The sequence below is a fragment of the Crinia signifera genome, chromosome 6 (assembly GCF_055691185.1).
Source record: "Crinia signifera chromosome 6, ASM5569118v1, whole genome shotgun sequence".
In the NCBI taxonomy this organism is placed as follows: domain Eukaryota; kingdom Metazoa; phylum Chordata; class Amphibia; order Anura; family Myobatrachidae; genus Crinia; species Crinia signifera.
Window position 1 is genome coordinate 80,333,904 of NC_139222.1, and position 20,894 is coordinate 80,354,797.

The 20,894-nt window shown below is 47.3% G+C and overlaps 1 protein-coding gene across 2 annotated transcripts in view; it reads right to left on the minus strand.

The window, feature by feature from the left end:
- Positions 1-817: 817 nt before the first annotated feature.
- The window catches only part of LOC146007739 (pulmonary surfactant-associated protein D-like), a 90,185-nt gene continuing 70,108 nt past the window's right edge, over positions 818-20,894 (minus strand). For both annotated transcript variants that reach the window (XM_083146321.1, XM_083146322.1), the window contains exon 6: positions 818-1,237. In XM_083146321.1, coding sequence (XP_083002447.1) covers positions 861-1,237 — 377 coding nt within the window. In that variant the 3' untranslated portion in view covers positions 818-860. The remainder of the gene's footprint in view (positions 1,238-20,894) is intronic.

Consider the following 20,894-nt stretch of genomic DNA (forward strand, 5'->3'; position numbering starts at 1 on the left):
GGATGATTTGCATAAATCCATTTGCAACTTGTGTGCGGAACAGAAATCCTTTGATGGTCACCCAATCAAAGTCATTCTCTGGTGACTCAGATTTGCAGCGCCATGGTATGGGAAGAGGGCAGGCAGCTGACATCCAGTGTCATCTGCCCACCCTTGGCACCTGTGTCATGGGCAAATTACCATGGGAATGCCCAGCATTTTCTTGTGGACACCCATGAAATGCTGGGCATTTCCCCATGGGCACAACCCATCTCCACCAAGCCCGTACTGCTCTGTGTGAACGGGCCGGCAACTATAGAGTCGTTGAGTCCATTCACAAATGGATCCTGCACAGGTGCATAAATGATTGTGTGCATGTGCAGTAGCAAAACATCACAGTACTTGTGTACTTGTGCTACTTCCGGGTACTGCGCTCGGCAAACTATCTAAAATAAACTAAATTAACTGCATGCCAACGTGGATAGTTCATACCCCCACTATCCACGTTGGCATGGAGTTGATTTAAGATAGCGTGGCGAGCGTAGCCAGCCACCAAGCCCGTACTGTGGGCAAGCAAAGCGAGCCCCGCAAGGGGACTCAGACGCACAGCGCCATGCTGGTGCCGTGAAAGTACACAAGTACCAACATCACTCCCCTGTACGAACACGCAGGGAAGCAATTAAACTAGTATGACCTCCAGAATGTGTCCCTTTATTATTTCATACTATAATTGCAGAATAACCTTTGCAAACACAGCATTGGTACAACAGCAGATGCACAAAATGGAAAAGTAATGAAAATATAGCACCATATTAATAACAGGAAACCATTCAAAACATTAATTCTAAGTAGGCTTTATTGGTTTTGCAATGTTTTGATTGTTAGGAAAATTCACACACATTTAATCGTTTTAATTGACAATTTACATCATTCCACTTTCCAGTCAAAGCCATTTCCACACAATCCTCATCTCCTTGCTCATTGGGTTCCCCAGTATTCCAGTTTGAATATGTGATAACTTCTCCATTTTGATACCTAAAAGTACCTTCTGTTTTTTTGTCCGTAATTCCCAGGTAGGCGTTTGTGTTGTATTGTAGGATAATATTGGAAATTGCTTTGTTCTCCTCAGCATTCCGTGGTGTAGCCATCTTTCCCCCAGCCACTGAACATAGTGCACTTGACTCATCATATGTAACTTCCTTACCACTTGTAAGATATATTTTATCTCGGTAACTGGCTCCTCTAGAAAATAGCAAAGCTGAAATAATATGAAAAAAACATTGCTATTAACATACTACTAAACCGTAAACTTTGATTTAGATAATACAATATGTTTTTATAACCTAGAACAGACGATGTACGTTCCAAAAGGGTTATCCAATTACATACAATAAACTTTCGGCCAATAAAAAAAAGGCTATTTTTTGACCAATGGTCATTATTGTGCTATCCAATTATAACCCTTTTTTATTGGCCAAAAGATGTCCCATTTCTGTGCAATATAACTTGGTGTTTTTATTTTTATTGTTTTAATATTATTTACTTTGTTTCAGGATGTATTTAGCAACAAAAATATACAGTTAAACATACAAGTAATAAAAGCTAAATTGTGACTGCCCAAAATTGTTTTGTATGGCTGCAGAAGGAGACATCTGTACTAAGGATGATTGCTGGGGAACGTTTGCAGGAGCGTAAGTAAATTACCTGGGTGATAGAAACAGGGTTCACAATGTAAGATGGGATACATTAAGGCTCCGGATCATACAGACAAGACAAGAGGTAACATACACTGAATATTTATATTTTAGGGTAGCAATACAATATTAATACTGTACACAAATATTACAATGCTAATTGAAACAATTGGCATGGTAATAATTAAAATCATTTTCTAGTACAGATCTTACCCACACAGTTTGCCTAAGAAAAGACAGAACTCAATGGCCCTTATTCTGGTCTGTGCGTACTTTCCCGCATTCTTACGGATGGCGTATTTTAGCCGTCTGCGCATGCGTGGGCAACGCTATGCGCATGTGCCACGCATGGTCTCCGTACTTGTTCTCACTAATACCGTACAGAAATGTGCACGCAATCACTCTGGAAATATGGGCGTATTATGGGCGTCATTCGGAACTACACAGGGGCGTAGTTTCAAAGTGGGCTAACCTGGGCGTAAACATGGGCGTACACGAGGGAGTGCACTAATTCTGGTAGGCGTGCATTCGGACAGCACACCGAATGCACGCGAACCAAAAGGCTAGAAATATGCGGTGTCCATAAGCAAGTATTTGTTTGCGGACACCACTCGGTCATGCGCTAGGCAATCGGAACGCCTAATCACTACGGGCGCACCTCAACCAATGTCAGCTGAACACAATACAATCCACTCCTTTACTCATTACTCATTAATTACACGCTTCTCAATGCTTCAATTGGAACCATTTCAGCTTAAATGGACCATTACTAAACACACAAATATATGCTGCAGTTTTGACACACATTTACACTGCAACCAATGGACAGAACTTACTATCACTAATAGAAATAGACATGTCACTTCTACATTTACCAATTAAACCACACATTTGGGGTTCAAAATATAAATTTATTACAATAACTTAAAAAAGAAAATGGAAAGCATGTTATTTGACACATGCAATAAAAAAATAAAACAAAATAAAAAAAATGTATTTTTGACATACATAGCCACAGCAGAATCATTAGGAACACATCAGGTGGCTTCACAACAAAAGTATAGCACCAACACTTCAAGTACAGCGGACAGTAATGGTAGCCGAAAGAGGACAACAGGGGAACCAAACAAGACATTCGAACCAAGGGCAAATGTGGGTACCCTCTGCACGGGATTGGACACAGGAAGCTGACACACACAGCTAATTGAAAGATTTGGGAAGACATAAGGGTGGAGATTAATGCGGACACAAGTTCATTTGCGGGCACGTTTGGGCCTGGTAGGCTCCTTGCCACGTGCAGCAGCTCTTCGGCCACGGCCACGTTGGGATGGTGGCCCAGGTGGAGCAGATGCTGGTGAGGGGTGGTATGGTGTTCCCCCTCTGCCAGCAGGGAGTGCTGGTGGTGGAAATGCACCAGAAACGGATGACAATAGGGCCCTATTGCTGGAAACTAGCTCCACCATAAGCTCATTATGGTGGAGGAGGAGGTCATTTTGGCATAGGGCTTGATCTGCCAGCACCTGCAGGCTTGCAGCAATTGAGTGCTGGGTGGCAGCCATAGCCTGCTGGGCCTCAGCAATAGCCTGCAGGCTCCCAGCTATTGTCTGCTGGGTGCTGGCCAAACCCTGCATGACCTCCTCGGTCCTATGCATCCGCTCTGATGCTACGTCTCCCTGCTGGTGAATCTGCCAAAGCACCTGCACCCACCTGTCGTAATCCGGTTCGGCCAGTGGCTGCTGCTGCTGCACATGCCTGCCACTGGTGGCAGGTGGCACAGACTCCTCCACCTCCTCAAGAGATTCTTGACCAAGCGGTGGGGATGCTGGTGAAAGAGAAAATTACAATTACAACACATTCCAAGCAATTTAGTACCAACTACTTATGCCATGGCAAATAATTACCTTCAACAAAAGCAGCAAAGACTTCCGCTGGGGCCTCGCTATCCTTGTTGCTCACCCCCCGGACCTCATCTACTGCAATGCAGCACTCGGCCATCTCCTCCAGGGGGGTGAGCTTCAGGCGGCCTGGCATGGGGCCAGCCCCAGAGGTGTGGCTGTGTTCCCACCGTTTGGTCAGTTTCTTCTTGTGGTTGGTTTTGAAGTCGTGCCACCTGCAATGAAAGTTTACATATTACTACATGTCACTCCTGATGTTTGCTGTAGCAGCCATTGCAATCTGCAACAGATTACAACATGTGGTTCATTACACAAAACTTACATTATATTAAACTATAAAACCAACCCTTAGAAGATACATTCACACTCACCCTACAATAACTATCGACTAAATGACATGGCAATCATGTCTGTGGCTCCTAGCAACGTGACCAACCATTTACCAACTCCATCTAACATCTAATTAAAACATTACTGGTCTTGTACTGCTCAAATGTAACACACATGAACTTGCCTCTTCTTGACGTGCTCCGCCTCACGAACTTGTGGAGCTACCGCATTAATCTACGCAGTTATGTCCTCCCAAATCTTCCATCTCCTTGTGTGTGTCAACCTGTCCTGTGGACACTCGATCCAATCCCGTGCACGGGGTACCAGTATGGCAAGCTCCTGCGCTTCGAATGCCATGTTCCTGCTGCTTGGTTCCTCTGTTGGCCTCTTTCGGCCACGCCCATGCCCACGGCCATGGCCACCTGTCGCTGTACTTGAAGTGCTGGCCAGGCTACTCTGTTGGGAAGCCACCTGTTGTGTTCCCAATGATTCTGCTGAGGCAGAAGATGGCCCAGCTGCACATTGGTTTGATGTGGATGGCCCAGCTGCAGATTGGTTTGATGTGGATGGGCCAGCTGCCTGCTCTTCTCCCACTGGCTGGTCTGTGGTGAGGGGCACATAGGAGGTGCTGGAGTCCAGGCGTTCAAAGAGTTCCTGGCACTCCTGGTCTCCCTCAGATTGAGATCCAGCCATGTTTGCAACAACTTTTTGGCTTTCTAGCACACCTTTATATACTATTTCTGTAATTGGCGTACATCAGCGACACCCTGCGTTCCGTGCGGCAGCATTCCGTGCGGCAGCGTTACGTACGGCAGCGTATGCCGTGCTGTTTGTGCGGCGCATAGGCCACGCCCATAGTAGCGGCAATTCAATTTTACAAAACCTGGCGTACCTTCAAAGTCTAATTTAGGATAAATGTTGTAAGATTTACAATAATGGCCACCTCCAACCCTCCAACCAAATCATAAATGCTATCTGTGAATGTTCATTAGTACTGTGCTATTGTTTTGAATGTCCTAAAAATGTAAGTAACCCAATCCATTTGGAAATCCAGCCCACAAGTCATGCAATAGTCATCACTGATGTCATGCACAACACATGTGATAGGCCTATAAATAGTGGTTTGCTGCTAGATTCATTTGTCTCCAGATCTGTATTGTGCCCGGGTCTAAGGTAAGCTCTCCCATGGTCATTGTACAGATGATATACATTAACAATGTAAGGGTAATAATGTATGCACCATTTGTTGGACGCCGCTGTCCGGGATCTCCTGCACCCGGACAGCCGGCGGATGTTGCGGGTCACGTGAGCGCTGGGGGAGGTCCCCGGCAGCGTCTCACGACTCGCTCTGGTCCCGGGCGTCGGGGCGTTGCTAGGCAACGACCCCGAACTTCCGCCCGGCAGTTCCCCGCGTCGCCAGCTGACGTCAGCTAGGCGGCGCGTACTTTCAAATAAAGAGCCGGCGTCTGCTGAGCACAGACGCCGGTTATAGCTTTTCCTAAGCTACTCCCCGGTCCCTGGCGCTTTCTTTATCCTTGACCTCTTAGGTTGTTCCTGGTCATCTTGCTGAGCTCCTGCCTGTCTTCACTGGAGAGTCATCATCCAGCTCCGGTGTCCCGTCCCAGCCACCCTGGTTATCTTCTTAGGGTCACGTAAGTGCTCCTGTAGGAGCCTGGTTCCTTTATCTTTAAAACTGCCTTTTCACTTATTCCGGAAGGCTGCCTGGCCATTTGTTTGGTCACGTTGTGGGGGGTGTTGGATCCTGCTCCTCCGTGGGCTTGGCCCATACTCCTATTTCCATAGTTGCTCTTATACCCTTATTTCCTTGCCTGCCCTTAGTATTCCTCGGATAGGTAGGTCCTCTCTCTCCTGTCCCAGTCTTTGTTTGGGGATTCGCTACATGCCGTGTTGTTATTGTTTCTTCTACGTGGAGATTCCCCGTCTCTTGTCGCTTGTGCCTGCGACTGGGTCGCTGTCCCGGATTTGGCCCGGTGCCGGCAGACAGGGGATCTGTTACAGTTAGGCCCTGTAGTTAGTACTTCCTTTTGAAATCACCCCTGACGATTGCTTACCCCTTGTCACCTCATAGACCTAGCTGCATCGGGGTTGGAGCGGGCCTAACTCGCTCCTTCGAACGCGGCGGCCACAGGTGAAGCCTAGTACCTGCAGGGGTTTGTCATCTGCCCGGGGTATTCAACAGAGTCAGCATAGGGTTCGCTGTGGCCGTCCTAACCGGCGGTCCCGGCTACGGGCTCACGCCTGACCTCCCATTCCCTGGTCCACATAACTGTTCCCCAGTGTCTAGTGGCAAGCTTAACATTATAACCGGCCATACAGGTTATATAAAGGGGTTTTATATAACAAATTTTTGTTTGTATTTGCCGTTTTTGTACAATGAATCCTACTCCTCAGACTTTCTCGGATCAACTCCAGGGGCTAACCCAAATGGTCCGGGATCTGTCTTTAAAGGTAGCCTCCCAAGAACAGAGGATCCGTCCTTCAGATCCTGGGGTGTTGGAACCTAAAGTGAATTTGCCCGACCGATTCTCTGGGGATCGGAGGGCGTTTTTTAACTTTAGGGAAAGTTGCAAGTTGTATTTCCGACTTCGTCCCCGGTCATCTGGTTCTGAGTCTCAGCGGGTAGGCATGGTGATGTCTTTATTGCAGGGGGACCCGCAGACCTGGGCATTTGGGCTACCTTCCGACAGTCCGGCCTTGTCTTCGGTTGACAGCTTCTTTACCTCGTTAGGTTTTTTGTATGACGATCCTGATAGAGAGGCTTCCGCGGAGACTCATCTCCGAGCCCTCAAACAGGGGAAAGACCCCGCAGAGGTCTATTGCACCGAATTCCGTCGTTGGTCAAATGATTGTGGATGGAATGACCCTGCCTTACGGAGTCAGTTCCGATGTGGTCTGTCCGATATCATCAAGGACAGCTTAATCCAGTACCCAGTACCCAGCTCCCTGGATAAGTTAATGGAACTGGCCATAAAGATTGACCGCCGTCTCCGTGAGCGGAGGTCTGAGCGGGGTATACAAGCACGGTCACTTCCCTATGTTCCCTTAGTTCCAGAGGAGACCGATGAGCCCATGCAGATTGGGGCGACTCGCATCTCTCCGGAGGAGAGAGCCCGTAGGTTTAGTTTGGGCCTTTGTTTATACTGTGGGAACAAGGGGCATATCCTTAAGAATTGTCCCAACAGGCCAGTAAAAGCCTTGGCCAAGTGAACGAGGAGAGGGTTCACTTAGGCCTGCAATTGTTTTCCTCTCACGATTCTTTATTGGTTCCGTGTAGTATTTGTTTTCAGGAAAATAATTTTTCCGGTACAGCATTCATTGACAGTGGTGCGGCCGGAAATTTCCTGGATATCAGTTTAGCCCAGAGATTGGGTATTCCCCATCTGAAACTCCAGGGTCTGGTGACCCTTCGGGGTTTGGATGGGAATATCTTATCCAATGGGGCAATTTCTTTTCAGACTCCCTCAGTATTGATGACTATCGGTGTATTACATACTGAGGAGATTTCCTTTTTGTTAACCTCTTGCCCCCTCGTTCCCATAGTTTTGGGCTATCCCTGGTTAGTTAGACATAACCCCATGATTGACTGGAGTTCGGCGCAGATTGCTCGTTGGAGTCCCTACTGTACTCAGCATTGTTTTAAAATTTCGGCCTTGGTGGCGTCTGTCTCCCTCTCCGGGATACCTCCCCCTTATCAAGACTTTGCGGATGTGTTTTCTAAGGGGAAGGCGGACAGGCTTCCACCCCATCGCCCATATGATTGCACCATCCAACTGGTTCCCAACGCTCCCTTGCCCAAGGGAAGATTATATGCCTTATCTATCCCGGAGACAAAGGCGATGGATGATTATGTACAGGAGAGTCTCAAAAAAGGGTTCATCCGCCCGTCAAAGTCCCCCCTCAGTGCAGGGTTTTTTTTTGTGGCCAAGAAGGATGGTTCCTTAAGGCCTTGTATTGATTTTCGGGCCCTTAATAAAATCACGGTGAAAAACACCTATCCTCTTCCATTAATTGCGGTACTTTTTGATCAATTGCGGTCCGCAACCATATTTTCCAAGATCGACCTCAGAGGTGCCTATAATCTCATACGAGTCAAGGAAGGCGATGAATGGAAGACGGCTTTTAGCACTCAGACGGGGCATTATGAGTACCTGGTTATGCCCTTTGGCCTCTCTAATGCCCCCGCAGTGTTTCAGGATTTTATCAACGATGTCCTTCGTGATTTTTTAGGCCAGTTTGTAGTCGTCTACTTAGACGACATCTTGATTTTTTCGCAGGATCTACATTCACACAGGATCCAGGTGCGTCAAGTCCTGCAAAAATTGAGAGAAAACCAATTATTTGCTAAGCTTGAAAAATGTGAGTTCGAAGTTAGAGAGGTTTCTTTTTTGGGCTACATTATTTCTTCTCAGGGTTTCCAAATGGACCCTAAGAAACTTCAAGCTGTGGTAGACTGGGCCCGTCCTACCAGCTTGAAGGCAATCCAACGCTTTCTGGGATTTGCCAACTATTATAGGCGCTTTATTCATTCTTTTTCCTCTATTGTTGCCCCGTTGGTGGCATTAACCAAGAAAGGGGCCGACCCGTCTCAGTGGTCCCCTCAGGTAGAACAGGCCTTTGAGTCTTTGAAACAAGCCTTTGTCTCAGCTCCTGTCCTCAAACATCCTGATCCCGACCTTCCCTTTACTGTAGAGGTGGATGCTTCTGAAGTAGGGGCAGGAGCAGTGTTGTCTCAAAGGGATATAAATTCCTTGAATTTGCACCCCTGTGCATATATGTCCCGAAAGTTCTCCCCGGCAGAGGCCAACTATGATGTTGGAAACAGAGAGTTGCTCGCCATCAAGTGGGCCTTTGATGAGTGGCGTCATTGGTTAGAGGGAGCAGTTCATCAGATTCTTGTCCTCACGGACCACAAGAATCTACAATACATTGAAACGGCTAAGAGGCTCAACGCCCGGCAGGCTCGGTGGGCATTGTTTTTTATGCGTTTCAATTTTATTATCTCTTATAGACCGGGCTCAAAAAACACCAGAGCGGACGCGCTGTCTCTGTGTTTTCTTTCCCTACACGAAGACAAAGTCAGCAAGACTCCCATTTTGCCTACATCTTGCATTCATGCAGGAGCCCAGCAGACTCTAGAAGCTCTCATCCGCCAAGCTCAGAGTCAGGCTCCGGCCCAAACCCCTACCAACAAGTTGTATGTTCCTCCGTCTCTCAGACGTAGGGTCCTGTCGGAGTCTCATGATTCCAAACTGGCTGGCCATCCAGGAGTCTTCAGAACTTTGAAATTACTTTCTCGTGTTGTTTGGTGGCCTGGCATGTCACGTGATACCAGGGAATTTGTATTATCCTGTCATGGTTGCGCGCGGCATAAGGTTCCGAGGTCTCGGCCCTTGGGGGAATTGATTCCCCTGTCCATTCCTGTCAGACCCTGGTCGCACCTGGCGATGGATTTTATTGTAGGATTGCCTGTTTCCGCTCACTGTCAAGTGGTTTGGGTCGTAGTCGACAGGTTTTCTAAAATGGCGCATTTTGTGGCCTTGAGACAATTGCCATCGGCCAAGGAGTTGGTAGCTCTGTTTTTGCAACACATCTTTAGATTGCACGGTTTACCCACAGACATCGTGTCCGATCGTGGGCCGCAATTTGTGGCACAGTTTTGGAGATTGTTCTGTTCTGCATTAAAAATCAAGACCAGTTTGACGTCGGCCTTTCACCCACAGTCCAATGGACAAACAGAGCGGTTGAACCAGTCCCTCAAACAATACTTGAGATGCTTTGTGTCCAAATTGCAGAACGATTGGGCAGGTTTTTTACCACTTGCTGAATTTGCGTATAACAATGCACATCATTCAGCCTCCAGGACCTCTCCGTTCTTTGCAGTATATGGGTTCCATCCGCGAGCCAACTCCTTGGGACCTGAAGCTTCTGGATCAGCTTCGTCGTCCTCGGCCTCTCGACTGAAAGTCGTCTGGAGGAGTGTTCATAGTGCTCTTAAAGGGGCTGCATTGAGAGAGAAGGTCTTTGTAGACAGGTCTAGACGTCCTTGTCGCTTTAAGGTCGGTGACTGGGTCTGGCTCTCGACCCGGAACATTAAACTTCATCAACCTTCAGCCAGGCTGGGACCCCGATTTATTGGTCCTTTTCAGATCATCAAGAGGGTGAATCCGGTAGCATTTCGCCTGTCTCTTCCTAAGTCCCTCAAGATCGCCAATACTTTCCACGCCTCTCTTCTCAAGCCTGTGTTCTTTTCTCGGAAGTTTCATCGCAGGAGTAACGCTGGGTCTTCCCCAGTGATGGTACGGGGACAACAGGAGTTTCGTGTGGAGAAAATTCTTGACTCCAAGCTTACTAGAGGTTCGTTGCAATTTCTTGTGCATTGGAGGGGCTTTGGTCCAGAGGAGAGATCTTGGGTTCCGGACAAGGACCTTCATGCACCCAATCTTAAAAGGATTTTCTTCCGAGATTTCCCGGATAAGCCCGGTGGAAAGGGGTTGTTGACCCTTCCTCAAGGGGGGGGTACTGTTGGACGCCGCTGTCCGGGATCTCCTGCACCCGGACAGCCGGCGGATGTTGCGGGTCACGTGAGCGCTGGGGGAGGTCCCCGGCAGCGTCTCACGACTCGCTCTGGTCCCGGGCGTCGGGGCGTTGCTAGGCAACGACCCCGAACTTCCGCCCGGCAGTTCCCCGCGTCGCCAGCTGACGTCAGCTAGGCGGCGCGTACTTTCAAATAAAGAGCCGGCGTCTGCTGAGCACAGACGCCGGTTATAGCTTTTCCTAAGCTACTCCCCGGTCCCTGGCGCTTTCTTTATCCTTGACCTCTTAGGTTGTTCCTGGTCATCTTGCTGAGCTCCTGCCTGTCTTCACTGGAGAGTCATCATCCAGCTCCGGTGTCCCGTCCCAGCCACCCTGGTGATCTTCTTAGGGTCACGTAAGTGCTCCTGTAGGAGCCTGGTTCCTTTATCTTTAAAACTGCCTTTTCACTTATTCCGGAAGGCTGCCTGGCCATTTGTTTGGTCACGTTGTGGGGGGTGTTGGATCTTGCTCCTCCGTGGGCTTGGCCCATACTCCTATTTCCATAGTTGCTCTTATACCCTTATTTCCTTGCCTGCCCTTAGTATTCCTCGGATAGGTAGGTCCTCTCTCTCCTGTCCCAGTCTTTGTTTGGGGATTCGCTACATGCCGTGTTGTTATTGTTTCTTCTATGTGGAGATTCCCCGTCTCTTGTCGCTTGTGCCTGCGACTGGGTCGCTGTCCCGGATTTGGCCTGGTGCCGGCAGACAGGGGATCTGTTACAGTTAGGCCCTGTAGTTAGTACTTCCTTTTGAAATCACCCCTGACGATTGCTTACCCCTTGTCACCTCATAGACCTAGCTGCATCGGGGTTGGAGCGGGCCTAACTCGCTCCTTCGAACGCGGCGGCCACAGGTGAAGCCTAGTACCTGCAGGGGTTTGTCATCTGCCCGGGGTATTCAACAGAGTCAGCATAGGGTTCGCTGTGGCCGTCCTAACCGGCGGTCCCGGCTACGGGCTCACGCCTGACCTCCCATTCCCTGGTCCACATAACTGTTCCCCAGTGTCTAGTGGCAAGCTTAACACCATTGGTTCACATATTACAGATGTTTTGGTCAGCAAAGGCTTGTTAGCATTAATGAATCATGTTACCTGGCCACCATTTAACACACAGGTGTTAAACCTGTGTGCCACCATATATTGTTGAACTACATGTCCCAGCAATAATTGAAATGTGTCATACTTCAATGTGAACTACTGTTACAGTTCACAATGGAGGTTATTGATGTTACAACATTCCCTTTCACACCATCAGAAGGCGCACACTTTGCTGTGCTATGCATTTGCAACCAACATATTCTTTCAATTTGACATACATGTGTGAGACTACATGATTTCATGATCAATTGTTCTTACATATAATACTTAATTAGTGTTTAGGTGTTAAATGTATTCGAGATATTTGTGTTTACAAAGTTGTGTGGTGAGGTAATATTATTGTTACATCATTGTAGATCATTATGGATATTCGGGACTTCACTGGGCGGCCGTCTATTGTACGTATGGATTCATCTAATGAGACTAATTTTTTGGGATGACCATTCTTTGCATAGGTGTTCCATTTTTTTTAACATTTCATTGTAGGTTGCTGAAGCAATGATGGACTTCATGGCTAATAGCCTAAGGGCACTTGCGGCTCACCCCACTCGTCGCCCAAGGAGGCCAGGACGTGCAAGAATCTTTCGCACACGGGTGACACTCTTTGGGATGCCCGATGATGAGGTACTTACTAGGTACCGGTTACCCCCACATGTCATTCTAGATATACTCTCTTTAATTGAGAGTGATCTAGAACCTCTTCATGGGCTCACGACGGCAATTCCGCCTCACACTCAGCTGCTGGCGGTCTTGCATTTCTGCGCCTCAGGATCATTCCAACAAGTAGTGGCAGTACTTGCTGGAATATCCCAGCCTGCTTTCAGCAGAATCCTGAGGCGTGTGATGTCAGCCATGTTTAGGCGCAAGGGGCACTTCATGGCCATGTCTTTTGCCCAAGAGACCCTTCACAGAAGCCAGCAGGCATTCCATCAAATTGCTGGCTTCCCTAATGTGATAGGGGCTGTGGATGGCACCCATGTACCATTTGTGCCTCCATCACGAAGTGAGAAGATCTATAGGAACCGAAAATTGTTCCACTCACTCAACGTGATGGTGGTATGTGGCCCATCCATGGAAATTCTCGCCTTTAACTCGAAGTTTCCCGGAAGTGCCCATGACGCTCATGTTATCCGACAAACCGGGATTTGGCAGAGACTCCAAGAGCTTGAAGGCCGTGATGCGTGGGTTCTGGGTGACTCCGGTTACCCATGTACGCCCTGGCTACTTACGCCGTACAGCTCCCCAGCACCAGGCCCACAGGAGGCATTCAATAGGGCGCATGTTGCCACCAGGCAAGTGGTGGAGCGCTCAATTGGCCTGTTAAAGGGTCGATTTAGAGTGCTCCACCAGACTGGTGGTGACTTACAGTATGCGCCTGAAATGGTGTCGAGGATTGTGGGCTTGTGTGTATTCTTTCACAACATAGCTGTGCGGCGTGAGATACCCTTTGATGAGTGGGAGGTTCCATCTGAGCTGCAAGATCCTCCCCTGCGCCCATCCCGCTCCCCGGAAAGCCAACGTGGATACCAGCTGCGGAACTCTGTTGCCCAAAGATTCTTCAGGTACATTTTTGAATGTGGCACAGACCAACCCAATTTCTGATCAATTACACCCATCAAGGTGGAAAATGATGTTAATTTTGTGTCCTCCACATTTAAAATTAGCCAGCATGGCCTCTTAATGCCAATATCAATAGCACTACGTATTCTGTTTGAGGTGTATTGCTTTAAGACCAATATTGCAGGTCACACTTATACCTTGTACATAGATTTGAAAATGTATTTTATGTTTCCAATATTGTAGCTGAGCTTATCATCCATGTCTGGTGAGTAGATTGATTTTCATACTTTTTTCACCATGTATGTGTGGTATGTGGTGGTGATTATTTTATTTGTAGATGTAATATTTATTATCACATATATATATATATTTTGTTGGGTGTTTATTTTAAAATATATTTGAAGTAGGAGCTAGGCAGCCAGGCAGGCAGGCAGCCAGCTTAGGTGTATTAGGTTTCCAATATAATGGTGTAGTCAGGAGAACTGCTAGTATGTGTATGTGATTTTTCTCATAAATGTACGCATACACATAAATGCATACAGTAAGTAATGCGAACTACAGCTATGCGATGCCAAGCTATAGCACGCGTTGCTTGGCGGTGCAATGTTTTCGCCGATTGTTGGGCGCATACACAATGTTCATGTCAATATGGATAATAAAGTTAATACCAAATAGTAAAGTTAACAACCAATCACAGGACATGAATATGTTTCATTTGCCAGTGCTAAAATGGCGGCATACCAGCGCGCAGCAGCCTTTAGCACTGCGGAGCTGCTGTCCCTGGTCTCCGTTATGGAGCGGAGGCTGGGGCAGGCAGGGCCCTATGTCTCTAATCGGGACAAGCCCCGGGCCTACGTTGCAGCCCGGCGCCGACTATTCGCCTGCACAAATGTGCGGAGGACCATCGCCCAGTTGGAGAGGCGATGGTCCGACCTGCGGAGGCGCCAGCCGTAGCTTTTGCAGTCTTTGAGGCGGCGACTTCAACGCTGTAAGTATTGACGCAAAATACACATAATTAACAGTGAATGTTAGCATTTTCACATTATTAAATCTTTATATTACATGAGGTCAATTGGGTGTTGATGAAATAGAAATGGCATATACTATATGTGTGATATATAACACATGCATTAATGTGGATATGATATGTACTTGTTGTAGTAATTACAATGTCAAATGACACTCAACCATTTTGTTTGTTTAACCCACAGTGCGGGAGAGAGCCAGACAGGCCCGTGAGGAGGCCCAGGAGGAGGCCCGTGAGGAGGCCCAGGAGGTGGCCCCGGAGGTGGCCCAGGAGGTGGAGGTCGAAGTGGAGGGCCAGGTGGAGGTGGAGGAGGAGGAGGCGGGACAGGTGGAGATGGAGGAGGAGGATGAGGGCCGCCATGAGGTGGAATACTTCACCTCCACTCCCCCTACACACACCCCTCCCCCTAGCCACTCACCAACCTCACCTTTCTACCTTCCTTCCCCCCCACAAAACCAAGAACAGAAGGAGGTGCCCCTACCGGTGGCCGACTTTCCACCACCTCCCAACGTGGAGGATGTTGAGATAGTGGAGCTGCCAGGCAGGGGTAAGTAGACGTAATGCATCATTACTGACTTAGGTACAGCTTGTTCTGTCACACAGCTGATTACATTTAGCTTTAATATAGTAAAGACTAGTCCAAACAATTGGATAACAACATACACACTTTGGGGTTATAGGGCCATGCTACAAACGTGGAATCTGGAGGCTCATGTAGGTGATGAGTGTTTATTTATGGAGGGTTTTTTGTATAGAAGCAACAATAAAACATCAATGGAATATGGGCAGCCCTGATTTACAATGGAATCACAAGTGGGCAGTTCCCCTGGGCCCCCCTGTAGCCAGTGGTCCTGTGTTGTTGCCATGTATTTTTGAAAGCTATTATGTAGGATGGATTGACCTTAGAAATTGTTTGGTGTATGGAAGCGGATTAGTGCTGCACTTTCACCTATCTGGCAATGTGACAGTGGAGGTTATTCTGATCGGAGCGGCCAAACGTGCGTACGTTCACTATTAACGTACGCTCTCCGTACGCGGCCGTTGGGGTTAAGTCCACCCACAAATCAGCCGCTTACGTACGGCCGGAAACAACGTCGAAGGGGAGTGGCGTACAATTGAGCGTACGCCAACGTACACGGACGGACCAGCCCTTACACTCCGACAACTGGCGTACAACAGAGCGTACGCCACCGTTTACGGACGTCTCTCGTCCGTCTTCCCACCGACTTCTTGCGGCTATCTGAGCGTACGCCAGCTTGCACGGACGGGTCCCTATTGTTTTCAATAGAAAACTCAGCTTATGTCACCGCTCGTGAGAGTGAGCGTACGTCCGTGCACGCTGGCATACCCTTCACATATATGGACCTGCAAATCTTGCCTTTCAACTACAATTCTGACAATTAATTAATTATTCTAATTGTTATTCAATTATTGTTTTCTATTAACTCAATTGTCTACCTTAATAAAGACCCTAATAAAACAACATTTTAACCCTCATTACATGTATATTTATTATGTTCTAATGTTGCATTTTAATCACTATCTATGTGTCCCCACATTGCTGTTACTTTTAAATCAAGTTATGTTGGTGTTTGTGTATATGTACTAAATTATGTCCATAATTAGTTTGATCTGATTTTTTAACATGTATACCTACCCTGATGTTATGTGTGATGTTTTCATCTAACAACATTACACATTCATGCATTTTCACTATGTGTTATTTAACTCAAAAACACACACATTCACACAGCAATCGTTGCCCCTCACATCAAAATACAAATATAACTTACATTACACATCTGTATGTACCTGCCCTTACAAACCTGCAAACATATTTTTTAATCACAACACAGGCAACTTCTCTCTGAACAGAAATATTTATTCTTTAAATATAAAGGGAAAAACTTTTAAAATAAAATTATAAGCGGGCCTCGAGTTGGCAAAACAGGATGTGGAGGTACAGGAGAGTCAGGAATATCTCCTGTATGATGACTGCCACCTCCTCCTGGTGCTGTTCATTGTCTGTAGTGAAGGGATAAAAAAAAAAATATATATATATATATATATATATATATAATATACACAAATGTTTGTTGTATTTGTACATAATAAAAAGTTGTGAGTTATGTGTGAAGGCCACATACATTTTTAAACTACATTGAAGATGGGTCTGCTGTAAACACAGTACTAAAAAATAATATGTTAACACACACATACTGTACATAGTAAATAACATTAATTAAATTACTCCTTCTTGGATGAATGTATGCTGTATCCCAATTGGTAGTTTGGTTTTGGGGGACTCACCTCTAACCTCACAATTAGGCTGTGCTATTTAAGGGTTATGACATTGTTGCGGCTTAAGCACTCCTTATTATTTTAAATTTAGGACATTGCTGTACAAATTATAGGCCTAAAGCTATGTTTGTAAAGCATGCATCCGCATGGCCTCACACACTATGAACAAAACAATCTATAAATTAATGTTGCACATCATGCTGGGAAGTGGAGTTACCCAACACCTGGACCCACATAACTACAACACCACTAATGTCGGATATCTCATTGGATGTACTGTTATGTCAATTATTCAAGGGGTGAGCCATGGCCACACTCTAAAAAAACACCAAGGGGACCCTTGTTCCTGGAGAAGGACAGGCCACACCTCATGGTCGCCCTGCAGTGATATGTTGCAACTAATGTTGATGTTGGATACACATATGTGGTTGTTGTGATTGTTTATGTGTAGAAATGTGTAGGTAAACATTAGACACATTATTTACTTACGGCTAGTTGAGCCATCCTGCTCGCCGCTGGTTGGGTGTCTGGTGGTTGGGGGGGTCAGGAGCAAGGGGGATGGGATAGGACTTGGGATACTGGTAGTGGGTTGGAGTGGGGATTGGAGAGGTTTGGGGGTGGGTGGTGGAGATGTGTAGGGGGGTTGGAAATGGGGTGGGGAGGGGGTGGGGGTAGGGGTGTGGGTGCGGGTAGGGGAGGGGGTGGGGGTAGGGGAGGGGGTGGGGGTAGGGGTGTGGGTGGGGGTAGGGGAGGGGGTGGGGGTAGGGGAGTGGCTGGTGGAAGGGGATGTCGAAATTTGGTGGTCCCCAGCTGGACCCATTGTCTCCTCCTCTTCCTCCTCCTCTTCCTCCTCCTCTTCCTCCTCCTCTTTCTCTTCCTCCTCCTCTTTCTCCTCCTGGGCTGCCTGCTCCCGGGCTGCCTGCTCCCGGGCTGCCTCCTCCCGGGCTTCCATGCGTGCCCTTGCCCGTGCTGAAATTTTCATGTTGATGGCATAGAAATCGAAGGTTGGGTTTCATAAAAATGGGGGAAAGAAAATGTCACATTAGTCATGCTCATAACCTTACAAATTCTCGTTGCTGTTATATTTCAGACATTTATCATGCAAACTAATTGATATGCTACACCCAAAAACAGAGCGACTACTTAAACCCCCCTATACACCCCCTATACACCCCATATACACCCCATATACACCCCCTATACACCCCATATACACCCATATACACCCCATATACACCCCATATACACCCCCTATACACCCCCTATACACCCACATACTCATGAACATATTTATAAAAATTACAGAAATCATTGAAAAAAAAAAACGCAGACATACTAGTAAATAAAAACTTACATCGGGCAATATGGCGGCGAAGTGTGGAAAGCATCACTGGCTGCCGCCGGCGCAGGTCAGACCAGCGCCGCTCAACTTGTGCCAGGCTTCTGCGTACGCCGGTCCGGGCGTAGATTAGCCGGCGGGCAGCATTATATGCCCGCCGCTTGTCCATGTTGGACACATATGGGCCCCTGGGCCCCAGGCGCCGGTCCATGACCTCAACCAAGGCCAACAGCTCCTGGGTAGAAAACGCCCTAGCCCTGGTTGAAGTCATATTGGCAATGGCGCAGTTATTAATTGCAGGTACATATATCACTTTTGGTGCTTGCTGATTGGTGTAAAAAAACTGTTTGTTTAGTATTAACTTTATTAATCCTTCTTACATTAACAAACTGGATGCGAATAGAAACTTACGCGGACCGTTCTGATATACACACCATAACCAACAGCATGCTTTCAATGTATAGAGAGACGTACTGTATATACAGTGTGCGGAAAATAATACACGCAACCGTCTACTAATAAATACGCTGATAAAAGGGCACAATACACCGATTTCCATGGAGAGACGTACTGTATATACAGTGTGCGGAAAATAATACACGCAACCATCTACTAATAAATACGCTGATAAAAAAGGCACAATGCAACATGTTGGCGTATGACAATTTCATACTCATTACATATGTAAGGAAAGCATTATAACGTGATGTTTTGAAATGTGACTCAGAAAGCATACACGAACTCCAACAGATACCAGCTGACAACACTCATCATTGGAATGACAGGTGCACACATTTCACGATGTAGTACACAATGCTCCACAACCTGTGTATGTGCATATACAGGTGATTGATCAGGTGCGTTGAGACCTGCGTAATTTAAGCGGGAATTATCGGCGGGAAATATCGGCGTAAATTAGCAACTACAATGCGGGGAAAAATATACGCCCCCTTGTTCATGGCGGGAGATTACCATATAAATATTCAGTCAGATGCAGGCCAGAATTGCTGCAAACATGTCTAGCTCAGAGGATTCCGCAGCTGAGGACGCTCTACAGAGAGCTACAGCAGAATCCCTGCTTGAAGCTTTGCAGAAGAGGGAACAGGAGCGGAGAAGGAGGGCCCAAGAGAGAAGTAGCCTGCAAGACCAAGCGGGCCCCTCACTAACAGGCCCTGTTCAAACTGCACCAGCTCCACAAGGGCCAAGCAACCAGCCAGAACAAGAGGTTGCATCTCTCCAAGCAGGTGTGACCCAGCAGGTGCATGGTGAGAGAACTGGGGCCACCAGAAAACGAGCTGCAACATCTAGGGTGAGGACTGAGCAGGATACCACCACCAAAAAGAGAAACCCTGCATTTGTAGAGGCAGAATTGCGAATTTTAGTGCCCAGGGCACGCGAATGGATAGAATTGCCAACCAGGAAGCCGGGTGCCAGTGCAAGGAGAAACCTTTGGGACAAGATCACAGAGGAAGTGAACCAGGTGTCACCAGTGGTCAGAGATTGGCTAGCGGTGAAGAAAAGGCAAGTGTGTTTGTCCCCCTGATAATGTCATATGTGTGTACATATGTTACATGTATGTTTTGAGAATAATAGAAAGGTGTGTTTGTAGATAGTGCTACACTTCAATGTCACATGTGAACACAACCATGTCTAATAACCCACATTTATATATGAAACATGCACCATTGGTGTGATGTGAGGTTATGGGCACAGTTCTGCTCATGTGAAGTATGTGATGGGACAAGAGAAAGTGTGTTTTTGAAAGAGTTGTTGTAACATGTTCCATATGATGCTACTGAAACAAGAATGACCAAACTGTGCACATGTAGCTGGTGAGAAACTACACATCCCAGTATGCCATCCCATAGTTAAATTACTCCATAATAACCACACTGTCAAGCTATGGTGGAATGTGTAGTTTCACAACAGGTGGAGGTGCATAATTTGGCCATGGATGATGTCATTTCTGCATAGTGATCTATGTATGTGCATTTAGTGGCCTAATGAATGAGATGAGACACTGAAATGCCTCCTAATGGAGACATTAATGTGTGTGTGGGACACATATGGCTAAAAAACATAAGATCACCCACACTAGGAAATGTCACGTAGCACAGTGGTGCACATATCTCATGGTGATATTTGTATTTTTAAACTTGTAGGTGGACAGACTTCAAAACGACACTGAAGAGGAAGATGACTGACCGGTACAACCACAGCATGTCCACCGGGAGGGGGCCTATGCCAGATAATTTGGAGTATACCCCCCTGGAGCAGGACGCCTTGGATGTCATTGATGTGGCCGAGGTCAGGGGGATATCCAATATGGATAGTGAGCTCCCGGCGGAGGTCTTTGCTGCTGCTTTTGATGGTAAGTCACAGTAATGCATTGTATTTTGAAAGATATTTTTTTGTGCGTATGTGATGGTGACATTGTTTTCAATTATTATCCTAGAAGAAGCAGAAACCCAGGATGAACCGGCAGCATCTTCCTCTGCAGAGCCACAGGTGGAGCAAGTGGTCCAGCCTCCACCAAGACGACACCCCCAGCCACAGGAGACATGGGATGCCAGCGTGATGGTGATGCTGGAGAGGATCGAGAAGCAAGGGGTGGATGCTGCGGTCCGTCAGCAGCAGGTTGGGGAATTTCTGGCGGATTGGAAGGCCACAAACAGGCAGCAGTGTGAGGCCTTCAACCGCATGAATGACACTCTGGCGGCTGGCATGCAAAGCATTGGCCAACACCTCAGCCGCCAGAATGAAATTCTTGCGGAGCTGCTGACCACCGCCAGGTCCCTAAGGGACAATCCCCCATCTGCTGGCCCACCCCAAGCTGCTCCCCAACCTTCCACCTCTGCTGACCCTCCTGTGTCCACTAGGGGAAGACGCCGCAAGCCATCTGAGCCAAAGGCCCCTGTCCCCAAGGCCCCATCTAAAAAGGGGAAAAAAGGGCCCAAATAATGAGACCTGGTTCACTTCCTCTGTGGTTGGACCCCAAATGTTTAAATTGCACTGGACATCCACTTCCTGAGTTGGCCATCGATCCATTTTCGTGCCATGGGCATTAAAGTTCTTATTTT